The sequence below is a fragment of the Zosterops lateralis genome (genome assembly GCF_965231275.1).
Source record: "Zosterops lateralis genome assembly, chromosome: 13".
In the NCBI taxonomy this organism is placed as follows: Eukaryota; Metazoa; Chordata; class Aves; order Passeriformes; family Zosteropidae; genus Zosterops; species Zosterops lateralis.
The window spans coordinates 4712515-4733793 of NC_139773.1; the positions used below are offsets into that span (position 1 = coordinate 4712515).

At 41.5% G+C, this 21279-nt stretch overlaps 1 protein-coding gene across 4 annotated transcripts in view; it reads left to right on the forward strand.

Moving 5' to 3' along the window:
• The window catches only part of LOC310914868 (annexin A2), a 59733-nt gene extending 40595 nt beyond the window's left edge, over nucleotides 1-19138 (forward strand). For all 4 annotated transcript variants that reach the window (XM_083871338.1, XM_083871335.1, XM_083871336.1 and 1 more), the window contains 11 exons: nucleotides 2944-3043; nucleotides 8667-8761; nucleotides 11520-11633; nucleotides 13533-13623; nucleotides 14084-14163; nucleotides 14481-14540; nucleotides 15140-15233; nucleotides 15964-16059; nucleotides 17025-17083; nucleotides 17734-17860; nucleotides 18771-19138. In XM_083871338.1, the coding sequence (XP_083727464.1) occupies nucleotides 2944-3043; nucleotides 8667-8761; nucleotides 11520-11633; nucleotides 13533-13623; nucleotides 14084-14163; nucleotides 14481-14540; nucleotides 15140-15233; nucleotides 15964-16059; nucleotides 17025-17083; nucleotides 17734-17860; nucleotides 18771-18826 (972 nt within the window). In that variant the 3' untranslated portion in view covers nucleotides 18827-19138. The remainder of the gene's footprint in view (nucleotides 1-2943; nucleotides 3044-8666; nucleotides 8762-11519; nucleotides 11634-13532; nucleotides 13624-14083; nucleotides 14164-14480; nucleotides 14541-15139; nucleotides 15234-15963; nucleotides 16060-17024; nucleotides 17084-17733; nucleotides 17861-18770) is intronic.
• The last annotated feature ends 2141 nt before the right edge of the window (nucleotides 19139-21279 follow it).

A 21279-nucleotide genomic window follows, 5' to 3' on the forward strand; every position in this document is an offset into this window, starting at 1 on the left:
CATATTATGCCATGAATTTGTGGTTCTGTGATTGTCACTGAAGAGGAAGTGAATCCTATCCATGCATGATTTCATCACATTTCTAATGAATTTGTTACACTTAAAACTGGTAGCTCCGGATCTGAGCTTGGTACAAGCAAATGTTTTGCCAATTTTTGTTACTTGTTGCAAAATGAATTATACCAGACTTTGTTTGTGGAAGAGCTGTTGCAAAGAACTGGCCAGTTCACTGTAGGTGAGTAGTAAAACTGGTTTGTAGTGCAAAAGCAATGAAGTCTGCAGCTTTCATGGTTGTGTTTTTCAATGGAAAATTACTTTTGGAACAATAATTAAGCAATCTATTCTCAAGGACAGAAATATTTCTTCCTTGATGCTTGCAAGTAGTTGCAAAAGTCAGATTTGAGTACTGTTCCATGGCAGCATTTCCATCAGAAATCCTGCTGCAGGGGGTAAGAAGGCTCAGACACTGGTTTGTGCTGGAAGCTGGAAGCCAGAATTACTGAGAGCTGGCCTATGTGGGTCTGCAGCATCAGCCCAGTTCCTCTAAGCAATGATTTAGCAATTTAACTCATGTTAAACATGGTAGTTGGGCCACCAGTTTTTTCTCTTAAAAAAGTTTTTAACCTTGAGGGTGTAGAATGGTTGTGGCTGGACCCCTGTGCTCTGCATCAGTGGTACAGCAGCTGATCTGAGTGAAGGTAAAGGCTTGATTGCCTCAGCCCTCCTTCCTGTCAGGAGAGGATGGACTTGGGCTGGGCTTGATCTGTGCTCCCAGTTTCTGTACCCACAAGAGTACAGACAGATTCTCAGAATACTCAGATGTAGAGATTGTGAAAGGGTCCTGGTGTTCTTAGGTTAAATTAAGCCTCTGCAGCTCTTGGTGATATTTCCTTCTCCCCCATGTTTCCCAATAGGATAAAATTTGTCAAGCTCAGAGGAAGTAAAGCAGTTGGAGGACCTCTAAAGCACACTAAAATGCATAGGGAGAAAACCAATTTCTGTGCTTTAGTTTGGCCCATGGAGGTGGTGCAGTTGTACATTATCTGGATTTTTACGTCCACATTGTAAAGAATTTTGTACTGAACTAAATGGAAAGTCAGTTTAAAAGCTGTCTTGTCTGCAAACATACAGTACTAGTACTCTAGTGCAGTAGTGTACCAGAGTAATTGAATAAATGGAATTTAAATGGCTGTTTACCAGAAGGCAGTCACCCTGGTCAGACCTGCCAGGTGTCAGGGAGCCTCAGTCTGTCTTGGTACATGCCTTGGGTGGAGGGACAGAGGAAAAATGGCCACCAAATTGCAAATTATGCTGTTTATTTTGACAGTGTTTGCTGTCATCTTTAGAGTAAACTACTCCATCCAAATTACTGAGAAAATACTTAGAGCTGTGTGGAAGGAGAGGTACCCAGCCCTGCTGGGTTCACCAGGTGTCTTGCTTCAGATAACCCAGAGTGCTGGTTGATGAGCAGTGCCCAGGATGGGGATGCCTGGCTTGGGAATCTTTCAGGCACACAGATTTCTCTGAGGCTGCACTGCCTGTCTTCATTTACTGTTCCAATTGCCAACTTGATCTGCTAAAAGCAAAGGCTGTGTTTTGTGGTGTGGCTCCGGGCCAAACTGGGGCCACTTTGCTGGGCTGCACTGATGGTAAGAGACAAAAGAAAATGATTCAGTTTATTGGTGCTGTTTTGACTTCCCATCATAAAACAGACTGTCCCCAGAAGGCACAGGGGTTGCTGCCAGAGGAATCTGGACAGAGCAGCATGACCTCTGCAGGGATAGAGTCAAAATTAGTCAGAAACCATGGAAATTTTTACTTAAAAGTTGTCCTCTTAAAAATTTGCACGTAAAAATATTTTCCAGGGATATTAGGATAGCTTAGTTCTGTTCATGAACCCGGCCTCCTTTTGGAGTTAGAGATGGAAACAAAAGTTTCTTGGGATCTTTCCCAAGCTTAGTTCTTCATTCACTTAGGAAATGGCTGTGGCAATTTCAGGTGCTAGTAGCTCTACCTCTGCCAGAGGTTTAGGTTTCTAAATCAAACTCAGCAGAGGGGGATTTGTGAATATTACCCAGCTACTTGTATGAAAATCTGTGGTTTAATTTATCCTTCCCCTGGGAGGAGATAACAAGCTGTTTGCTTCCACTGAAGCAGCTGAGAAGAGTTAAATCTCTGTTCTGGTCACCCTCTGCTTGCAGCTATAATCCTCAGGAGAATAACATAATCAACAGCTGATAAAATCTAGTAACTTGGAAAATATTGCATCTGTTTACTAAGTGAGCTTACCTGAGAGTCCTCTTACTCTTAGCAGAGGTAATTTGAAATGTCATTTGGTTTTGCAAGCCTCGTGCTGCTTAAAGTGAGGATCTGGAGGCCAAGAGTTTCAAAAAATTATGCATAACTTCTGCTTTCTAGAACTATGGCCCTAAATAGATCTTTTTGTGTGTGTTATGTTTAAAGTTCATGAGATAGGAAATTGAAGATTAACAATGATAAAGTCAGAAAAAAAGTGCACTTTTTAAATTATTATTATTTGTAGCCTGTAATCAAATCTGAAACACTGTAGAGTTTAACTTCCTTGGAATTAGTTTCCTCTAGTCATTTTCCTTCAGATCTAGCCAGAAAACTTCAGATTTTAGAATATTCAAGTTTAATGAGTAAACGTGGAAGGTATTGTGGTTTTGCTGCAATCTGTGTAATATCTATTTGTATATGTTCTGTGTTACAATAAGCACAGCTGTGAGTGCATTTCTGGGCAATACATGTCAGAGAAGAGAGTTCAGTGGCTCTGAGCAGAATTCCATTTTCACAGATAACCTGATGATAGTTCTTGCAATTAAACATTGGGCTAAATACCAGGTAACTGAGAGACATGTGTTTTACTAATTGCAGCAATTGCACAGTTTAACTCTGAAGGTTTTTTTGTTCTTTTCCTTGCAGCATTCTCTCCCTCCAAGTGCCTATGCCACAGTAAAGGCTTACTCCAACTTTGATGCTGACCGTGATGCTGCAGCCCTGGAAACAGCCATCAAGACCAAAGGTGAGCAGCAGGTGCTGGGCCTCCCTTTCTGTTGGAAGGTAGAAGCCTGGCTGGGAAAAAACAAAACAAAACTGTGTCTCAACACCAACGTTTTGATATCCTTCTTCAAGGATATCTACTTTAGGAGGTGTTGGATTCCTCAGGCTGCACTGGGGAAATCTTGACCAAGTTAGTTTTTGAGCCCTGTAAGTGCTTACTTTGAGTGTACTTTTAAGTTTGTAGCCATGAGTTGTTGATATTATCACTGAAAGTGTCCCCTTTTTCTCTCTTGACTCATCAGTACTTCAAATTCTTCTTTTTTTCTGCCACTTGAGAATGAAGTGTCAGCTCCTTTGGCAGTGATTTGGGAGTGGGCTCTGAATCATGGATTTCTACTGGATTGTTGGATTAGGCATTCAGCTCTTCCTTTCAGCTCTCCAGACAGCTGCATAGGGGTGGTTTGAACATTTTTCTCCTGGGTTTTGAACTAAATACTCATCTTGTATTAATTTGGGGTCAAAGAAGGTTCTAAAAACTTGTTTCTGAAGTGAGTTTGCAGTATTTCAGGGGCAGGGCAATGTGAGAGCTGCTCTGAGCTGGGTTATTAGACAGGCTTCCCTCTGGTGTATTGAAACCATCAGGAGAGCAGGGAGTGTGAACTACAGCTCTGAAGTGATGCCTTGGTGGCATCCCTGGGGCTGGAATCCTGTCCTAGTCCTGGGACAGGGAGTGCCACACTTTCCACACTTGCTCCAGGCCAGAGCAGCAACAGCTGGGTGTAGCTGGGGCTGGCAAGTCTTTTGCCTTCATGTCAGAGAGAAATTTAAAAGCCAAACAATTTCTCATCAGGAAGAAATGCTAAGTCTTCCATCAATGCCAGCAAAGCATGTGTTTGACTTGCTACAAAACATAAAATATATCCCCTCCATAACAAACACAAGGCTTTATTTCACAAGATTTCTTGATTTAACTGGAGAAATTCCTTATTAAAGTGGGTTCAGTTCTGAATTTGATCATTTATGGTTTGGGTTTGTTTTTTTTTTAATTCTCAGGTGAGAGAGTTTATATATAGACATCATCAGGTTTGGCAGCAGATGCTTTGAGTTTTGTCTAGACTTCATAATTTTTTGCAGCTCTGATTATAAGGCAAATCCAGACATGTCTAATACACCATCACACTCTCAGGATAGGTAAAAACTCAAGCTGCTAATTATTGCAAAAGGAAATTGCAATATCCTAGGCAGTTCAAAAGCTTTTCCAGTCAGGAAAGTCAGGCTCATGTTGTCTTTCCATTTTCTCCCAGCAAAGATAAGCAGTGCAGTTAAGTTACATTGAAATATTTCACTAGAGAGATGATTTTCAACTCTCCGAGTGAATAATAGGGAACTTACTCATGGACCTCCATGTTTGTAGGATTGAGCTTCTCTCTGCTTATTGGTTTGTTACCCAGAACTTATTTTAGGAAAGTGGCTTTAAAGAGAAATTCTCTTTATGGTTTTGATACCAGATCTTCCACCCTAAAGAACCTCACAAAGGAAGTATTCTTGTGGAAAATTAAGAACTAGAATGTTATGACCCTTCTTCCAGGTACTTTGAATGCTTTAGAACAGGATATTTTCATCTGCTAATTCAGAAGATTTGATAAAATGTGAACTCTCTAAAATATATGTAGGGTTGTTCCTCAAATTAAAATTTCAGTTCATCCAGACAAGAACTGCATGTTCTGGAACATGTTCAAGAACTGGAACATGTTTTTTATGAAGAGCAATGTAAAGAGTTACCTGCAAGAACAAGTTTTAAAATAATTCTAGCAAATATCTAAGTAGTTTTTGAACTAAAATATAACACCCATAATGAACATCTACATGAAACTGTCTACATCCACAGCAGGTACCATTTCCCTGGGAAGTATCACCATTTCTCTAGCAATTAGTTTGCATTGCATGTGGGAAGTAGAAATAAGCAATGTAAGTTATCACAGAATGATGAAGAGGAATGTGTATTAAATTGTTCAATCTAAAACAATGAGAGAGATAAGTTATAAATATATATGCAAGCTGGTTTGTGGTTGAAAATTTAAAAAAAAAACCAAACAAACAAGAACCCAAGTACGTAAAAAACATTTTGGGGGCTTTACTCTTTCCAGGATAAAGAACTCCTGGTATCTGAGCCCTTGGGATTTCCTTGTGTTGAAAATCAAGGTCTGTACATGCTATAATGGGCCTGTATTTCACACTCACCAAAGCAGTCTTTCCAATATATTGGAAATTCTAGCAGTTCCATGGAAATGAGATCTTGTAGAGTCTTATCTCTGGCTGTACCTTATATAAACAGTGCCTGAAGTCTGGTGTTTGCCATCAGGGCAGGCCTGTTTGGGAGAGTTAGCATATAAACTATTATCCAGCTGTGTCTTAGTAAAGGAGACTCCCAGAATCAGAGTCATGAATCTCTATTTCAGTGATTCTTGTGTAAAATGGCTAACACTTACTTTACTGTCTAAACAGCTCTCTATGTGGTTTGGGGAAGAGATTAGTACAGAGTGTGTGACTGTGCTGCTCTGTGTAATATCTAAATATTTCAGCATTCATTCACACTCTTCAGATTAATTCCTCAGAGGTTGTTAAGCCATCTGTTCATCTGTGGAGACCTCTGGAAAATACTGTGATGTGTTTATTTGAGTTTAGATCTACCTGCAAAAACTAGACTGCTCAAATACTTTGTGCAGCCCTTTTCAGGGCTTTGAGTGGAGCTGAATTAAATGCAGGGAGTTTACACATATCCACCAGCCTAGGAAGGGAAACGTGCAAAAATGACTTCAGGTCATATAAAACCTTGTAGTTAGGAATTGTACAACCTAGAGGTTGCATAATACAAATAACTTGTTACAGTTCTGGCTTGTTCCTATTGGTATAAATGCCATGGCTGTGTTTCATTTTTATGCTCTTTAGTGTTTCTGCAGCAAATTCATTTAGTGCCTTGGCATGTCCTTTGTAAATGTTGCTTTTTGCTGCATAGGACAAGAAGCTGTTTAATTTCTGTATAATGCTCTACTGTGCTCTGTGTGTAGATTAGCTGATGTACATGAACCTAAACAGAAGAAACATTCTTGAAAAGCACTAACAGAGCTTATGTCAGATTTCCTTTTCTTTTTTTCTTGTAGCAAAGACAACAGCTGAGGTGTCTCTTCTGTTTCAGTTATTTCTTAGCATTGACACTTTGTGTGTCTCATGTACCTGTTAAATAATTTTTTTCAAACCAGGTTGTGAATATTTGTTACTTGCAGCCTTCTATTGAGGTCTCATGGGATACTTTTTTATTCCATGGCTGGCAGAATTCAGGCCCAGGTTTGTTGTAGGAATGGGCTTAGAACATAGATCTGTAATAAATTCATTATGTCCAGAATCTGGTAAAACAATGATGATATGTAAACCAGTCAATTCAATCTTACAGAAAGCTCTTTTGTTTATGTAATATATCGAGCATGCCCATAGCTTTTGACAGAGTTTTTAAGACTATGAAGGAAAAGCTTTTAGAGGATAATCTGCTGGCTTGCTGGTGAGAGAGGGCAGTGCCTGAAATCCACCAAACTGCATCAGTCACATATTCCAAATATTAAAACTGTCACTGAAGAAATATCTCATTGCGACATGGTTTGGGTTTGGTGAACTGTTGCTAAGCAAAATAGCAGAGCTGAAATTATGGTCTTGTTTTATCTAAATTTTTCCCTTTGACCCCATTCACGTTCATTTCCTCATTTTTGCTGATTGAGCTCCAACACTGTGATCTTACCAATGCCACACGTTGCCTCTTTCACAAGAAAAGCTGTCGTTTAACAGAATTTTTCTTTCCATTCCCCACTGACAGAAATGCAGGGATAAAATCTGCCTAGGCAGAATAAATTTGGAAATAAACTCTGTTTCATTGCCTTGAAACTTTGAGAGACTTTAGCAAACAGCAAAGGAAAGTGTTTGAGCTGCTGCTGTCCTGCTCTGCCCCACCTCAGGAGCTGTGAGTCAGCATCCTGTGCGTGCAGCATGATTCCCCAGTGTGAATGAAGTACAAGCACTTTCTTTCCACCGAATGCCAGAGCCATGAGTTAACTTCATATTTCCATAGTATGTGTATAAGGAACTTGGATGCAGTCAAGTCATTCATTTGTGGGCTTCTAAACTGTAGCAATTGTGGTACAACTTGAAAATGTCCTTTGCTTTTTTGAATGCCAAGAATGGTTTAAATTCAGAATTTATTAAAAAGCTGAAGACATTGGCTTGTGCTGTGGGCCTGCAACAGCTGAAAGGCTCAATGTCTGTGTGTGGCCCTTTCTGGACAGGGAGAATTTGTTTCCTTTTCTGATATGGGAACACTTTAAAATGTGCGGGAGTAGATTATGACTGAAATGTGCAGTCAGCCTGTTTTCAGCTCAGAGTTTGTAACTTAGACACATGATGCTTTCCAGAGCTTTATGGTGTCATTTGCAGGCCAAGCTTGTGTGAATCAGAGCTCTGATGTAGGTCTGCCTCAGCACAAGCTAAGGACCCGAGGCTACCAAATGTATTTCATCATAAAAGATGTGGTGAAGAGAGAGAGAGAATTTTTAGATTTGACTTATAATTTTAGACTCTGCAGCTAGGGACTAAAAGGTTTTTTTGAAGATTCCTACTTTATATGATTCATTTTTGTAGTATCTGTTGTAGTTCTTTGTTTCAGGTTACTTTGGGTAATAGGGGAAAGAAATGTAGCTGGATTCTGGCAGAGATCTGAGTTCTGCTTGTGGCTGCTGATCCAGTCCTTACTTTGTGGAGTTTTTTATTAAGAAATCATATTTTACACTGATGTGTGTGCAAGTGGGGAAAAAAGCTATTCATAATACCTTTATTAAACAGAGAGAACTGAGGTGAAGCTCTGGGCTTGTTCTGACCTCTAGATTATAGAGCCACCTGTTTGCTTCAAAAGCTGACAGTTGCACTGAAGTGCATGAATTTGGAATGATTCCCTTAAAACTAAACCTTTGCTGATATGTAGTTCACTTACTAGAAAGGTAAGTTGGGAGTTTGAGCATCCACATCCTCTAGGTGTGCCAGTTACAGCTCAGCATGGATCTTGCAGTGATTGGAAAAAGAAGTAGCACATACTTAATTCTTTCAGTGTCAAAAATCTCTTCTGTCTTTTGAGCCTCTGAAACATACTAAATTAAATATACTGGTTTCTTTTCCCATTTCCATGTTTGGAGTGATGGATTAAATGGCTTAAATAGAAAACATAACTGCTTTATTAAGAAGTCTTGATTGAAAAAAAAAAAAAGAACTCCACTAAAATGACAGGACAGGCTTTAGTAAATACAAGTTTTAAAGTCTGTGTTCTTAAGCAACTTTTTGTAGAATTCTGAGTGCTTGAAAACTAGTGCACAGACACATAAGTGAAGCACAAGACAGAGTAGCAAAGGTGGTAACAAACTGGACTTTGAGGTGTCCACAGATCTGCATCTAATTGTGGCTTTTACCCCAGGGCCAGGACAGGATAAACACTAACTAGTGAGTGCTGCTGAGCTCTGCTCCAGACAGCACATGTGCTGTGTTGGGGAACATTCTGCTACAAGAACAGTGACAAGAAAGCTTCTCTAATTCTCTGTCTTGTGTCTTTGTAGGTGTGGATGAGGTCACCATCATCAACATCCTGACAAACCGCAGCAATGAACAGAGGCAGGACATTGCTTTTGCCTATCAGAGGAGAACCAAAAAGGTAGTAAAATATGAAGAAGTAGTAATGATTAAATATTTTTCTTGTGGACAGTTAGATTTTTCAGGGTTTGTCTTTTCACTGAAATTCAAGATGCATCTACTTTGTCCATACTGTCACAGTTTAGGGCTGGTAGAACTTTGAAATGTGTTGAGTATGAACCACTGGGACTGCAATCTGTGGGAGATTGTGGTTTCCTAGCACTTTCAGAAATCACAATGGGATCCACAGGGTTCCCTGGCAAAATGTGCTAAAAGTGCAGAGAAGTCACTGGCATGAAGTGCCTCCATTTGAAGGAAAAAACGAGAAAGAGATGCTTTATGGGATTGTTTGGGTTTTTTTTCTTTTAGTTGGTTTATATTTTTGGCAGGTGTTGGATTTTTGTTTATTTTGTTAAGACAACTCAGCATAAGGGAAGTGTTCTGTTTCTCTTCTCACAGCTAGCTTAGCTGAGAAAGGACTGCAGTCAGTTGTGCTACGAGCACTGCAGCTGTGGAATAGTGATGTAATGAGTTGAACTCATTAAAAATTATCCTGGCAGAAATACCTTTGGTACTGATGGGGAGAAATCTGAGAGATGTGTGCAGAATTCTGCAAAATCAGTCTTGCTGTCTGGGAGGCAAGAGCTCTTCTCTTTAGAAGTTTTGAGAATCTTACCATATCTGAAGCTTCATGCCAGTGAAAAAGAGGAAAATTTATATAGAGTTCAGATTATGATGAATGTATCTCTTCCAGGTTTGCCAGACCCCAAATGGTAGTCCTCCAGTAGCATCCCAGAATACTCATCTGAAACAAGATGTAAATTTGGAGTTAAATGTTGGCAGCTCACCAGCTTTTCTGCATGAATGATAGAGGTGTATGCAGAGGCACGGCCAGGTTGTGCATGTGTGCACACGTCTGCACATCCTGCCCTGGGGACACTGGGACAACCTGCACATTAATGGACCCCAGTCATGAAATGTGTCACTTTAAAGCTTTGTTAAATGTTCTGCATGACCATAAAAAATGCACAGTCAAGAAAATCTGCAACTTTTTTCATGTTTCTCTCTCACTTTTTTCCCTTGCTGCGACCCAAGAACAAACTGAATTTATCAGAAGTTTAACAAGTGCCAAAGAATAAAACAGTCGTATAAACAATGGAAATGTGCAGTAGAAACCACTCAGAGAGATAAACATGTGAGGAGGCAAGAGAGGAGGAAGTGGGATATGAAAAGACACGTAGGTATATCTTCTAGGGACAGTGTCTGATGGTTTTCTTTGCCAGCAGCTGTGCAGATTTTGTTGGCAGTGTGTTGTGCTGTATTAGGCTGGTTGCTTTGTGTGTTGCAGGATCTATCAGTAGATCATAATTTTTAAATGTCACATAGTCTACCTCTCTTTTAATTCCTTTGGGATGAGCAGTGTCTGATGGAAACTCTTGGTTTAGGTTGGAAGGGAACTTAGATGCCCAAGATGGGCACCTTCCACTAGATCAGGTTGCTCATAGCCCCATCCTGCCTGGCCTTTTAAACACTTCCAGGGATGAGTCAGTCACAACTTCTCTGGGCAGCTTGTTCCTTAAAATTTTATTACACATGTGTGCTATTTTTCCTGTGGCAGTTCTGAAGAATGCACCCCAATAAAGGCTGGGGCATTGTATCCCAAGTGGAGTGGTTGTAGTGAAATGTTTCTCAGTCTAAAGCAGCCAGATGCCCCAAACCCCATTGCCTCCCTTGGCAGATCCATGCAGTAAGTGCATACAGTATTAGCATCAATTAGTGCCCTGGATTAAGTGGGTGACTCTGGAAATTAACTAAATGTCTTGGCTCATTATCTCTCTGGCACAAACTTCTCTGCAATTCAGCTGAGGTCATTTTCTCTACCCCCTTTTCCCCTGCCTCTCCAGCTCAGTGATTGTTAGTCAGAAACCAGCAACTGAAATGCAGCAATTCCCTTCTGAAAGCTGCAGATTTAACTTCAGCTTAGGGACTACTGGATCTGTGTGAACCCCAGACTTGATCCCAGGGATTCCAACTTTGTAACATAAACTACAGGGAAGCTGATAACCAGCATAATTCAAGTTGCATCTGAAACCCATAAGAGGACATGGGCTCTGACTATTATGATGCAGATTTGCATCCTCTGCAGTAAACATCCCTGGCTGTTTCTATTTCCAGGGCTAAGTGGCAATTAACAATAGGGATTTAGGCTACAATCTTCTGATAGTTTCCTTCAGACAGGCTTAAATTTTCAGTGCTCAGGGATGATTTTTTATCTCCTCAGATAACTTGTTGGGAACTGGGCCTTACGATGGAATAAGTGTGCAGTCAATTTTCCAATATCTTAGCTAGTAAAGGGCTGGGATAAGAGGAAAACCACAAATAATAAAGTGCTGCTGGGAGAACTGTGGGAGTATGATGGAGAAGCACTGACCACAGCGAGTCAAACTCAGATCCATCTGTGCTTATTAACTCCAACAAAGCATCAGTGCTTTTTCACTCAGGACCGGAGTGAAGCTGTTCAGATGTGTCTGCACGGTGCTTCCCAGCACTATGTCAGACACTGGTGCATTTCTTATTTTCAGAGGATTAGAAAAAAATTCCTTTGCCCTAATTTTTGGTAGTCTTTCACAGCCAGAAAGCTCTTTATGTTTCTGTTTTCTTGTCAGTTTGTAAGAAACACTGCTACAGGCTTGGAGACTTAAAGCCCTACAGGTGAAATTCTCTGGAGATCAGAAGTGAGCTTTAATTTCTTTTCTTCCATCATCCCATCTATTTTGCAGGAACTTTCTGCAGCACTCAAGTCTGCTCTCTCAGGTCATTTGGAGGCAGTGATCTTGGGCTTGCTGAAGACACCAGCACAGTATGATGCCTCTGAATTGAAAGCTGCCATGAAGGTAAATAAACTTTAAAATTTAACATTATTCATCTGATGTCGCTGTCTCTGGAAAGAATATGGACTTCATATCCAGGGCCATAGTTTTCAAGCTGATTTTTTTTTTTAGTGCTACAGTTTAAATATCCAGCTGCAAGGCATCCAAAATGAGAGAAATCATGGAACTATGTGGTTTTTAAATTCCTCTCTTTAAGGAAAAACTCATTCTTGTCAGCTCAGGAGTAACAGGCAGGCTGCTCTGCATGGCTGCTTTGCTGACTGCTCTTACAAATAATGCACAGGTTCACAGTATGAGAAACCTTTAAGTGAGCAGCTGTTAGCACAAGCCATCAGATCCTCTGCTGGCATTTTTAGGCTTAAACAGTAGTTTTCAGTTACTGGGTCATGTCACTGATCTGGAAGGAACATCCTGTACCAGACCTGCCCCTGTGTAGAAGATGAGGAAGATGGAGCATCAGAAGCAGTCCTTGCAGAAAGAAATATCTGCTCTGCAGGCCACTGAAACAAGACTTGAGAGGTGCTCATGCCAGTACAATCACCTTTTTAAGCAAACTAAGGTGTGGGAAATTTTAGTTATAATCATCTAATCATCACTTGCATTCTGGATGTTCTTCTTCAAGTTAATTTTTTTTTTTTAAGAATTAAAGACAAGTACTAAGTTATGTCTGAAATTTAGAACATGTCAATAAAACAAATTAATTAACTTCTCCAGATGATTAAAAAGGAGGTAATAAATAAAAAAACAAAACCATCCCCTCCAGCACACTACTCCTACCCCCCCCAAAAAAAACCCTTAAATCCCCAAATCCGAAAAACCAACCCACTATGGAGATGGTAACTCTTCAACTGTGGGCCAAATGCCCTGTTTGAGTAATCAGATGCTGCCCTCTCCTGGTCTGAATACAGTCTATCCATAATTCATTGTGACTCAAACTAGTTTGGGATTTGGGATTAAAGACCAAGAAATTGCTTCAGAGTAGTCCCAAATGTAGAATATTCTATGTTCTCCACGGGTTGCTCCTCCCAGCTCCCAGGCACCTGGTCTGAATTAGCAAAGCACTTCTCAATGCTCTGAATTTTCCTGAACTTAAGTTTGACTTGATACATAAAGCTTTACAAGCTATGACTTTGGCATCAGAATTGAGGAAAGCAAAGTTATCACTGAGGAGTTAATTATTTTTCTGTTACACATCCTTAAAAATATTTCAAAAATATTTAGAAAATTATGTATTATCTTCATGTATTGCTAATCTTCCATTTTTTCCCCAGGTACTTATTAGAGCCATTGTGTGAAAAGCTCTCCTAGTTCTCTTCGCTTTAAACCATTTTAATAAAATTACTTGGGTTTACTCCTCTGTTTGTTTGTTTGTCCCACTTTCTTGCCCCTTCAAGGGAGAGATTTTACCCAATGGGTACTTTGCTACATTATTGCCTCCAATTTTCTACATGACTGCACCATGAGACAGTTTCCCAGGATGTTACTTCTCTTGAAATCCTGTGGAAACTATGCCTGTTTGTGCCACCTGCAAAATGACATTCTGTTATAGGTGGGCTTAACAAACAGCATCCTAACAGGAGGATGAGGCTGGATTTTCTTCCTATGCTCCCACTGGACAGAAAAAAATCACACAGGCCATGATATGCTGACCTTCTGCAGTTATGCTGCTGAGGAGGCCACTGTTAGACACTCACAGCAGGTGCACATTGCCCAGAGAGAACATATACAGGATGTCCAAGCCACTGGAAATACTCCATCTGTTTTTTTTCTCAGAAGCAGTTGGCAAAAAAACATCCCTGAAGTGTTAGAGTGGGGGAGAGGAGATTTCTGTAAAATGTTTTTAAGCCATTTAAGCATTCCTGTTCATTGCTAGCTCCTAACTGAGTCCTGTGTGTGTTGCAGGGGCTGGGAACTGATGAAGACACACTCATTGAAATCATCTGCTCCCGAACAAATCAGGAGCTCAGTGAAATCAACAGAGTCTACAGGGAAAGTGAGTTTACTTTGCAAGCTTCCATGTACTATGTCTTTTGCACTGAATTACTTGGATAAATTCCCCTCAGTGTGAATTTCATTATTAGAAAGCTCACTCAAATCTGCTTTGGTTCTCTGCTCTGTTGTACTGATGTTTTGGATATTTGTGTGGTTTATATACTTTTGTCGTGTTGCTTGGTAGCAGATTGAAGGCTACTTGCTACTAATACACGTTGTGTCTAAATGAAAATTTTTATTAGCTTTCCATGAGAGACTGATTGCATGGAACTCATGACTAGCTGGTAGCAATGCTGGGTTTGATGTAGGCAAGCGTGGGCTTGTTTTCATTGCCCTCCACCCCTGACTTAGATTGTAACTGTTTGCTTATGTTCATAAAACACAGTAATTAGCATCCCTTTTTCTTGCAAAGGAGTATTTGTAAGACACCTTTTGCCTGAAAAGAGCTCTTTGTTTCCTAGTGTACAAGACAGAACTGGAAAAGGACATCGTATCAGACACGTCTGGTGACTTCCGCAAGCTAATGGTGGCCCTGGCCAAGGTAGGGCTCTTCCCAGTTTTCCCCTTTTTCTAATGTGTCTGAGTGGTGGCTGCCAGTGAAACAATTGGTCTGATACACTCTGAAATTTCCCTGTATTTTCACTGACCTTTGGGGGAAAAAATATATTCAAATGTTGAAGGGCAAAGTATTTGAACAGAAATGCAGCATTCACAGCATTAGCTTCATTGTGGAGGTGGAGTATGAAGTTACTCATTTAGCAAATTCAGGTTAATAAAAGAAAAAATAATGGAATATGCACATAGCAAGCTGCTTACTTTCTATGAAACCTTCCTAAAATACTGTTATCTTGTTTGAAGGGCAAAAGGTGTGAAGATACCTCTGTGATTGATTATGAGCTGATTGACCAAGATGCCAGGGTAAGTGCTGCTGATGACCATGAAGTATCTCCAGTTGGTCAGGCTTTGGGGGATATTGAACATAAAAATACCGTGGAATTGGAGAGCATTTGTGAAGTAGGTGTGTATATCTCAGATTGTCCAGCACCGTAATGTTTGCATGGTGTCAGTGAATCTGCCACTTGCAGTCCTCATACCTTCAGGTTATCAATTTTCACAGACCACTTACCCCCTATACAGAAGCTCTCTGGTATTTCTTTTAGACACATGAAGAGAGAGAGCCTTTAGCAAAAAGAAACACATCCATTACACTGAACTTAGTAGCTGTTAATGCTTGTTTGTTACATCTGCATCTGTCAAGAGCAGTTCTGCTGAGGTAAACAGAGCTACAGAGTAAAGCTGTAGGCAGAGGTGAATCTAAAGTAATTAGTCTTAGTGTCAGATTTAGATTCTTGAATGTTGTCCTGGTGACCTGCCCAACCACGTATCCTTGTGTGTTTCTCCCACAGACATAGTTCCAGTAGTGCTTGTCTTTCCAATAAGGAAAATGTATACATCTGTAATGGCTTCTTGTGCAACTCCTGGGTTTTTGGTGATTGTCTTTCTCTTTCTAACTCCAGGACCTCTATGATGCTGGTGTGAAGAGAAAGGGAACTGATGTTCCCAAGTGGATCAACATTATGACTGAAAGAAGTGTTCCCCACCTGCAGAAAGGTACTATTCAAGAGACAGTTGTTTTTTTTTTCCTGTAAGAGAAAGCTGTAACAAAATGGTAACTATTTTGTCTCAGATATCATTAAAACAATTTTGAAAACCACTAAAAAATGTAGGAGATCTCATAAGCCTTAATTCATGTCCAAGGTTTAATTTTTTTATAATATCTATTTTTTTTTCTGTGGATATGTTGATCTCACATTTTAAGTGTGTACAGCTCTTTTTTACACAAGTGTAACAATGCTCAATTTTATGTCACATACACTGAAAACAAAGCTGTTGCAAACCTAGAAAGCGTGGATGCAGGAGACCTTGGGAAATCCTTTAGCTTTTACCTCTGTGCCAAGGTAGCTTAGCTATATCATGTGTTTAAATCTGCCAGTGAAGACTCAAAAGCAGCCCTGATACTGCTCTAAAGCAGCACAGGGAAAAAGCATTTGAAGACTTCTCAGAGCTTAAATCACTGTTGTTTCAAAAAATACCAGTACAGGATTAAGATGGTATTTTCCCAGATTATGGAGTTGTTTAAGGAAAACACAAAGGCCACGGCATGGGACCTTTAGCTGACACACTTATGCTTGTATTTAAGATGAGATTCTCAGAAGGATCTGCATAGATATTTATTAATCATTTGTCTCCACATTCCTGTGTCTGTGTTCATGCTTTGGCTGGTTATTTCTGCCAGTTCTTGGTCTGGTTTTGATTTCACCTGCTTTCTTTTCTGTGCTAGTGTTTGACAGGTACAAGAGCTACAGCCCATATGATATGTTGGAGAGCATCAAGAAGGAGGTTAAGGGAGATTTGGAGAATGCCTTCCTTAATCTTGGTAAGTTACCCTGAAGTAAAGACTGTCTTTCTATGGGATCTTTTCAGGACTCTTGCAATGTATCATGATAAAGGTAGGGCCTAGATTCACCCTGCTGGATGAGAAATTAGCTGGACGTGCTGGTGTTGTTGGATCCACTGGTGTATTTTAGGATATTGCAGATATTGAGAAGCAGCTTATTTTTGCCCTCTGCAAAATACATACTTTGCAGTTAAAATGAAAATGCATGTGTGTTATGATCAGCTGTTAGTTCCATTTTTATTTGATATAGAGGCTTAATGTTTGTTTCCCCAAGCAAACAAAAAGGTTGAAATTGTTCAGTGCCCACAAAGGCTGGAGAGAAAACAGAGTGTGTCTGAGAGGAGAAGACAGGCAGGCAATGAGGGGTGGTAGGGGCCAATTGAAGAGCTGATCTGACACTGTATTCTCTGAAATAGGGAGGCAGGATGTAAGTCTGATACTGTGCCACGAGGTGAGGGTGACAAGGATGTCACTGTGTTTAAGAGGGAGTTCTCTAAGGGGAAAATCCATTTCAGACTAAGGGTGAGCTGAGAGCTGTGTAATGCAAATGGAGTAAAAACAGAGCTCAGCCTTGAAAAGGAGGCTTCTCATGGATTAGTACACAAGGAGTGTTTCCAGAGGAGAGCTTGCTTCCAGAAGTGGAACAATGAATTGGGAGCTGTTGAGGAGGGCTGCATTCTCAAATTTTACAATTCTGAAATGATGCCATTTACATGGAAGGAAACACTTCCTAAGAGTGTGAGCATCTGCTGTTCAGTCACAAACTAAACCAAATGACTTCTAAGTAGCAAGTCAGGTAAAAATATTTTCTCTATGTCCCCTTTTTGGAGGAACTTTTGCTGAAAACCTTATTTTGACTGCTTATCATATCTTTAAATATGGCTGCAATATTCTGTGTCCTGTGTATGGGCAGGATATTTAATTATTCTTGTCTCTCTCTTCAGTCCAGTGCATTCAGAACAAGCAGCTGTATTTTGCAGACAGACTGTATGATTCCATGAAGGTAGGAAACATTGTTTTTTCTTTCTGCTATTTTTGTTGTTGTCATTGTTAGGCACTTCTGTTCATATGAAATGTGACTGGCATGTGAATAAATTAACAATTACCTAATATTGTTCAAAAGCATTCTTTAACAGTTATGAGTCTGAATTATATATTCAGATTCATCTGGTATAGGGAAATGTAGGAAAGGGTCTCATAATAAAGATCTTTATTAGATCAGTTGATTATAATTAGCAAAGTTAGACACATCTTTTGCATGTAACCAAGAGCTAATAGCAGAAAAAGCCATTTATTAAACACCAAAATAAAATATTAAATTTGCCTCAAAACATTTTCTGATAAAAAAGGATGAAAGAGCAACACTTGGTGACAGGGATTAGGGGATTCCAGGAAGACCTGGTGAAACAAAAGTGCTGCTTACAGTCTAAGTTAAATTTGGGACTTCAAGTTGGTTAAACACTGCTGATGAGAAAGGTACATTCGTGCTCAAATGTTTGGACCATAATAATGACCTTTGTTAGAAGATTTACTTCATTGTATCTTTTATTGCTCATCTTGGTTGCCTGTAGTTAGCTGTCCTGTCATTAACTGATGGTAAAGGCTTGTTATGCATTTCAGCTGTTGCAGCTCTAAATGTGTGTCTACTTGTAGGGCAAGGGAACCCGGGACAAGGTCCTGATCAGGATTATGGTATCCCGCTGCGAGGTTGACATGCTGAAAATCAAGAGTGAATTCAAGAGGAAATATGGGAAATCTCTCTATTACTTCATCCAGGCAAGTTTTGCATCTTTGATTTTATATCATGGGCCTTTGCAGCAGTCTTCACTGGATTTGTGGTACCACTAGAATTCATGGGAGGTGTGTTAGAGGCTGCAGTGAGAGTATTGTATTATCTCTGTACTATGGAAAAGCCCACCTTTATCTTCAAAGCCCACAGCTGGTACAGTTCTTGGCAACCACTTAACAGTTATATGCAGGCTTTGTGCAATCAGCTGATGTGTTCTGAAGGAAAATTCTGTTCACCTGTCCCTATCCTCAGATCAAAAGAAAAGACAGTTGTTCTGTGATTGCTGAATGAAAATAGAGCATCTAAATTGCAACTCCCTTTCATTTCAGTGCTCAAGGAGAAGGCTCTTTAGCTAGAGTGACTTTTGTCCATTTCTGTGATTAGATAGGAGCTACAGGTGCTAGCTTTTGTCTAACTTGGGGCATAGGTAAAGAGCTTGTGCCTCTGTTTCAAAGCTAATCTTCACCCTCACAACAGCATGTGCTACATTATTCCTTGTGTAGATTAAGCAGAGTCAAAATCTTAACCCAGAATCATTTCCTGCAGGTGTCAATTGTAGATTATTAGCAATTTTCTTTAATAGTGACCTTGGTGTATGATTTTTGCAGTGATCAGTGAGACGAAGCAGAATCAGATCCTGCAGCTTTCCTTGGTTGTGTTACTCTTTTTCATACCCAAATTTCTCTCTTCTTGGCCTTGCATTTGTATCACAATAATGATTAAATAATTTCAGCTCACACATAAATAAAACTCAATCAAGATAGTCTCTTCCAGGCTGAGAAGGCTTCAATGTGAATCATAGACTGTCCCACAGGTTTAGAATATAATTCATATGCTTTCATATTTTGTGATTGTTTCCTAATATGTATTTTGTATTTTTCTTCCCTTGCTTTACAGCAAGACACAAAAGGGGATTATCAGAGGGCACTGCTGAACCTGTGTGGTGGAGAGGACTGAAAACTGTGATGGAAGAAACCCAAGTCCAGAAACGTGCATTTTTTGCTCTTCATTTTACTGTAATCCTAGAAAACGTGAATTTCCTAGCTAACCTTGACTTGCCCTTTCCCTGCCAGAGCCCTGCGGCAGTTTGCTCCCCTGCGCTGTGCGTGCCCCTCTCAGCAGCTCTGCTTGGCTCTGCCAAAGGTCCTAACAGTCTATAGCCAGAGAAACTAACCCTCCTCGGGAGAAATGGGCTCACACGTGCTTGTGAAAGGCTCTGCCTCTCTGTGCGATGTTTCTAATAAAACAAATAAAAAGGATGTTTTACTTTAAGAATATGGGTCTTTCAGACTTTAATTTGAAAACTGTCTGAATGGCTGATGTGTATTTAGCTTTTGCTGTCCATTTTCTGTGTTGTTTTTACACTACTTGTGGCTGAAAACTTATCTTCTTCCCTCAAGCCGTTTGTCTGTTTAATGATTCACTTTGTCAGCAGATCCAAAACATTCTCTTCACTGGTCAAGGAGATGATCCTCCCCTGTGCTTGGCCCTACTGCAGCCACATCTGATGTGCTGTGTCCAGTGCTGTGCTCCCCAGTACAGAGAGACATGGAGCTCCTGGAGTGGGTCCAGTGGAGGGCACAAAGATGTTTAAGGGAATGGTGCATCTCTGATGAGGAGATACTGGGCAAGCTGGGCCCGTTAAGTCTGGATAAGAGAAGACTGAGAGGGGATATAATTAACACTTATAAATATCTCCAAAGTGGGTGCCAGTTGGTGGTGCCAGACTCCTCAGTGGTGCCCAGCAACAGGCTGAGAAGCAATGGCCGTAAGATAAAACACAAGAAGTTTCACCTCAGCATGAGGAAGAACTTCATGTTGAGGGTGGCAGAGCCCTGGGACAGGTGCCCGGGGTGCTCATGGAGTCTCCCTCCCTCTCTGGAGACATTCCAAACCCACCCGGACATGTTCCATGTCACCTGCTCCAGGTGACCCTGCCTGGACAGGGGGGTGGACTGGGTGATCTCCAGCGGAGCCTTCCAACCCTGACTGTTCTGTGGTCATCTTTCCCCTAATTAAATGCCACTGCAACCTGAGCCACAGCCATCTCTGCCTCTCTGTGAAGGGCCAACACTTGAATCCCTCCTCAACGTTTAAACATTGTGTGCCTGTATGCAAGGGGGAATAGTTTGAGAACAGGGAGAGCAGCCTGTCTGTAACAGGAGTGTTTTCTGCACCACGTCTGGGGCTGGGGATCACTGCCCAGGTGGGCCGGGCCCGGGCCGGATGGAGGGGAGCGAGGCAGGCGTTGTTCTTTCTGTGAGGGGCGAGTTCCCGCCTTCCTCCCGGGGCCGGCCGGGCTGAGGGCACCGCGGGCGGGCCCATGGAGGGGCAGGGGCGGGCTGAGGGCACAGGGAGGGTCCGATGGAGAGGACGGGGGGCTGAGGGCACGGGGAGGGTCCGATGGAGGGGCCGGGCGGGCTGAGGGCACCGCGGGCGGGTCCGATGGCGAGCACAGGCGGGGTGAGGGCACCGGACGGGCCCCATGGAGAGGACGGGCGGGCTGAGGGCACAGGGAGGGTGCGATGGCGAGCACAGGCGGGCTGAAGGCACCGGACGGGCCCCATGGAGGGGCCGGGCGGGCTGAGGGCACCGCGGCTCATCCCCACCAACCACAGTCGAGAGCCTGCAGGATGCGCTGCTCTTGTCTAATTGAGACCCTTTCTCCTACTACAGTATGAATGTGACACCCGAGTGCTCGGGCAAAGGTGTGAAGAAGAAAACTCTCCCCCCAGGCGGGAGCGGGGCGCGGTGCCCTCACGGGAGGAGGCCGAGGGGAGCGGCCATGCAGGAGCCCTCCGGGGGCCCGTGGTCACATCCCCAGCACAACCCAGTACAACTGTCACAGGGCTGTCAGGAGGTAAAATGGTTTCCTCTTTTCACAGCTGTTGCTCCTTTAGAAAGGCAAAAACTGCCTGTAGGTATCAGGTGTTTTCCCTCTGTCATTACCTGGTTTGTAGCCCTGTTTCAAAGGCTACGGGTACTCCTCAGGGGTAATTTTCATCTCCTCAGAGATAGGAGAAGCACACAGGAGGCTGTTTCATGCCACCATTAAAAGGGTGAGAGATTTTGCTTAAATATCATTGACTGTACACCACAAAAAATATTTGGTGTGAAAACACTGCAGTTGGTAAAACATTGGTAACATAAATGCATAAACGATACAATTTTTCAGGAGCAGCTCCAATTTAATGCCTGATGGAGCAGTGTCATTCACACCTGTTTACAAAATGCCTCTCTGTCTAGATTTGTACATTTAAAAACTATTGCTGAGATAGCAAATCACTCTTTGAATCTAATTAGGTAAGTCATCTCTATAAATGTTGCTTGCTCAAATGTGGCCCTATAAAAGAAATCAAACTGCAAGCATTTTTCCAGTCAGTGGAATGAACAACTAGAATTTGATGGCT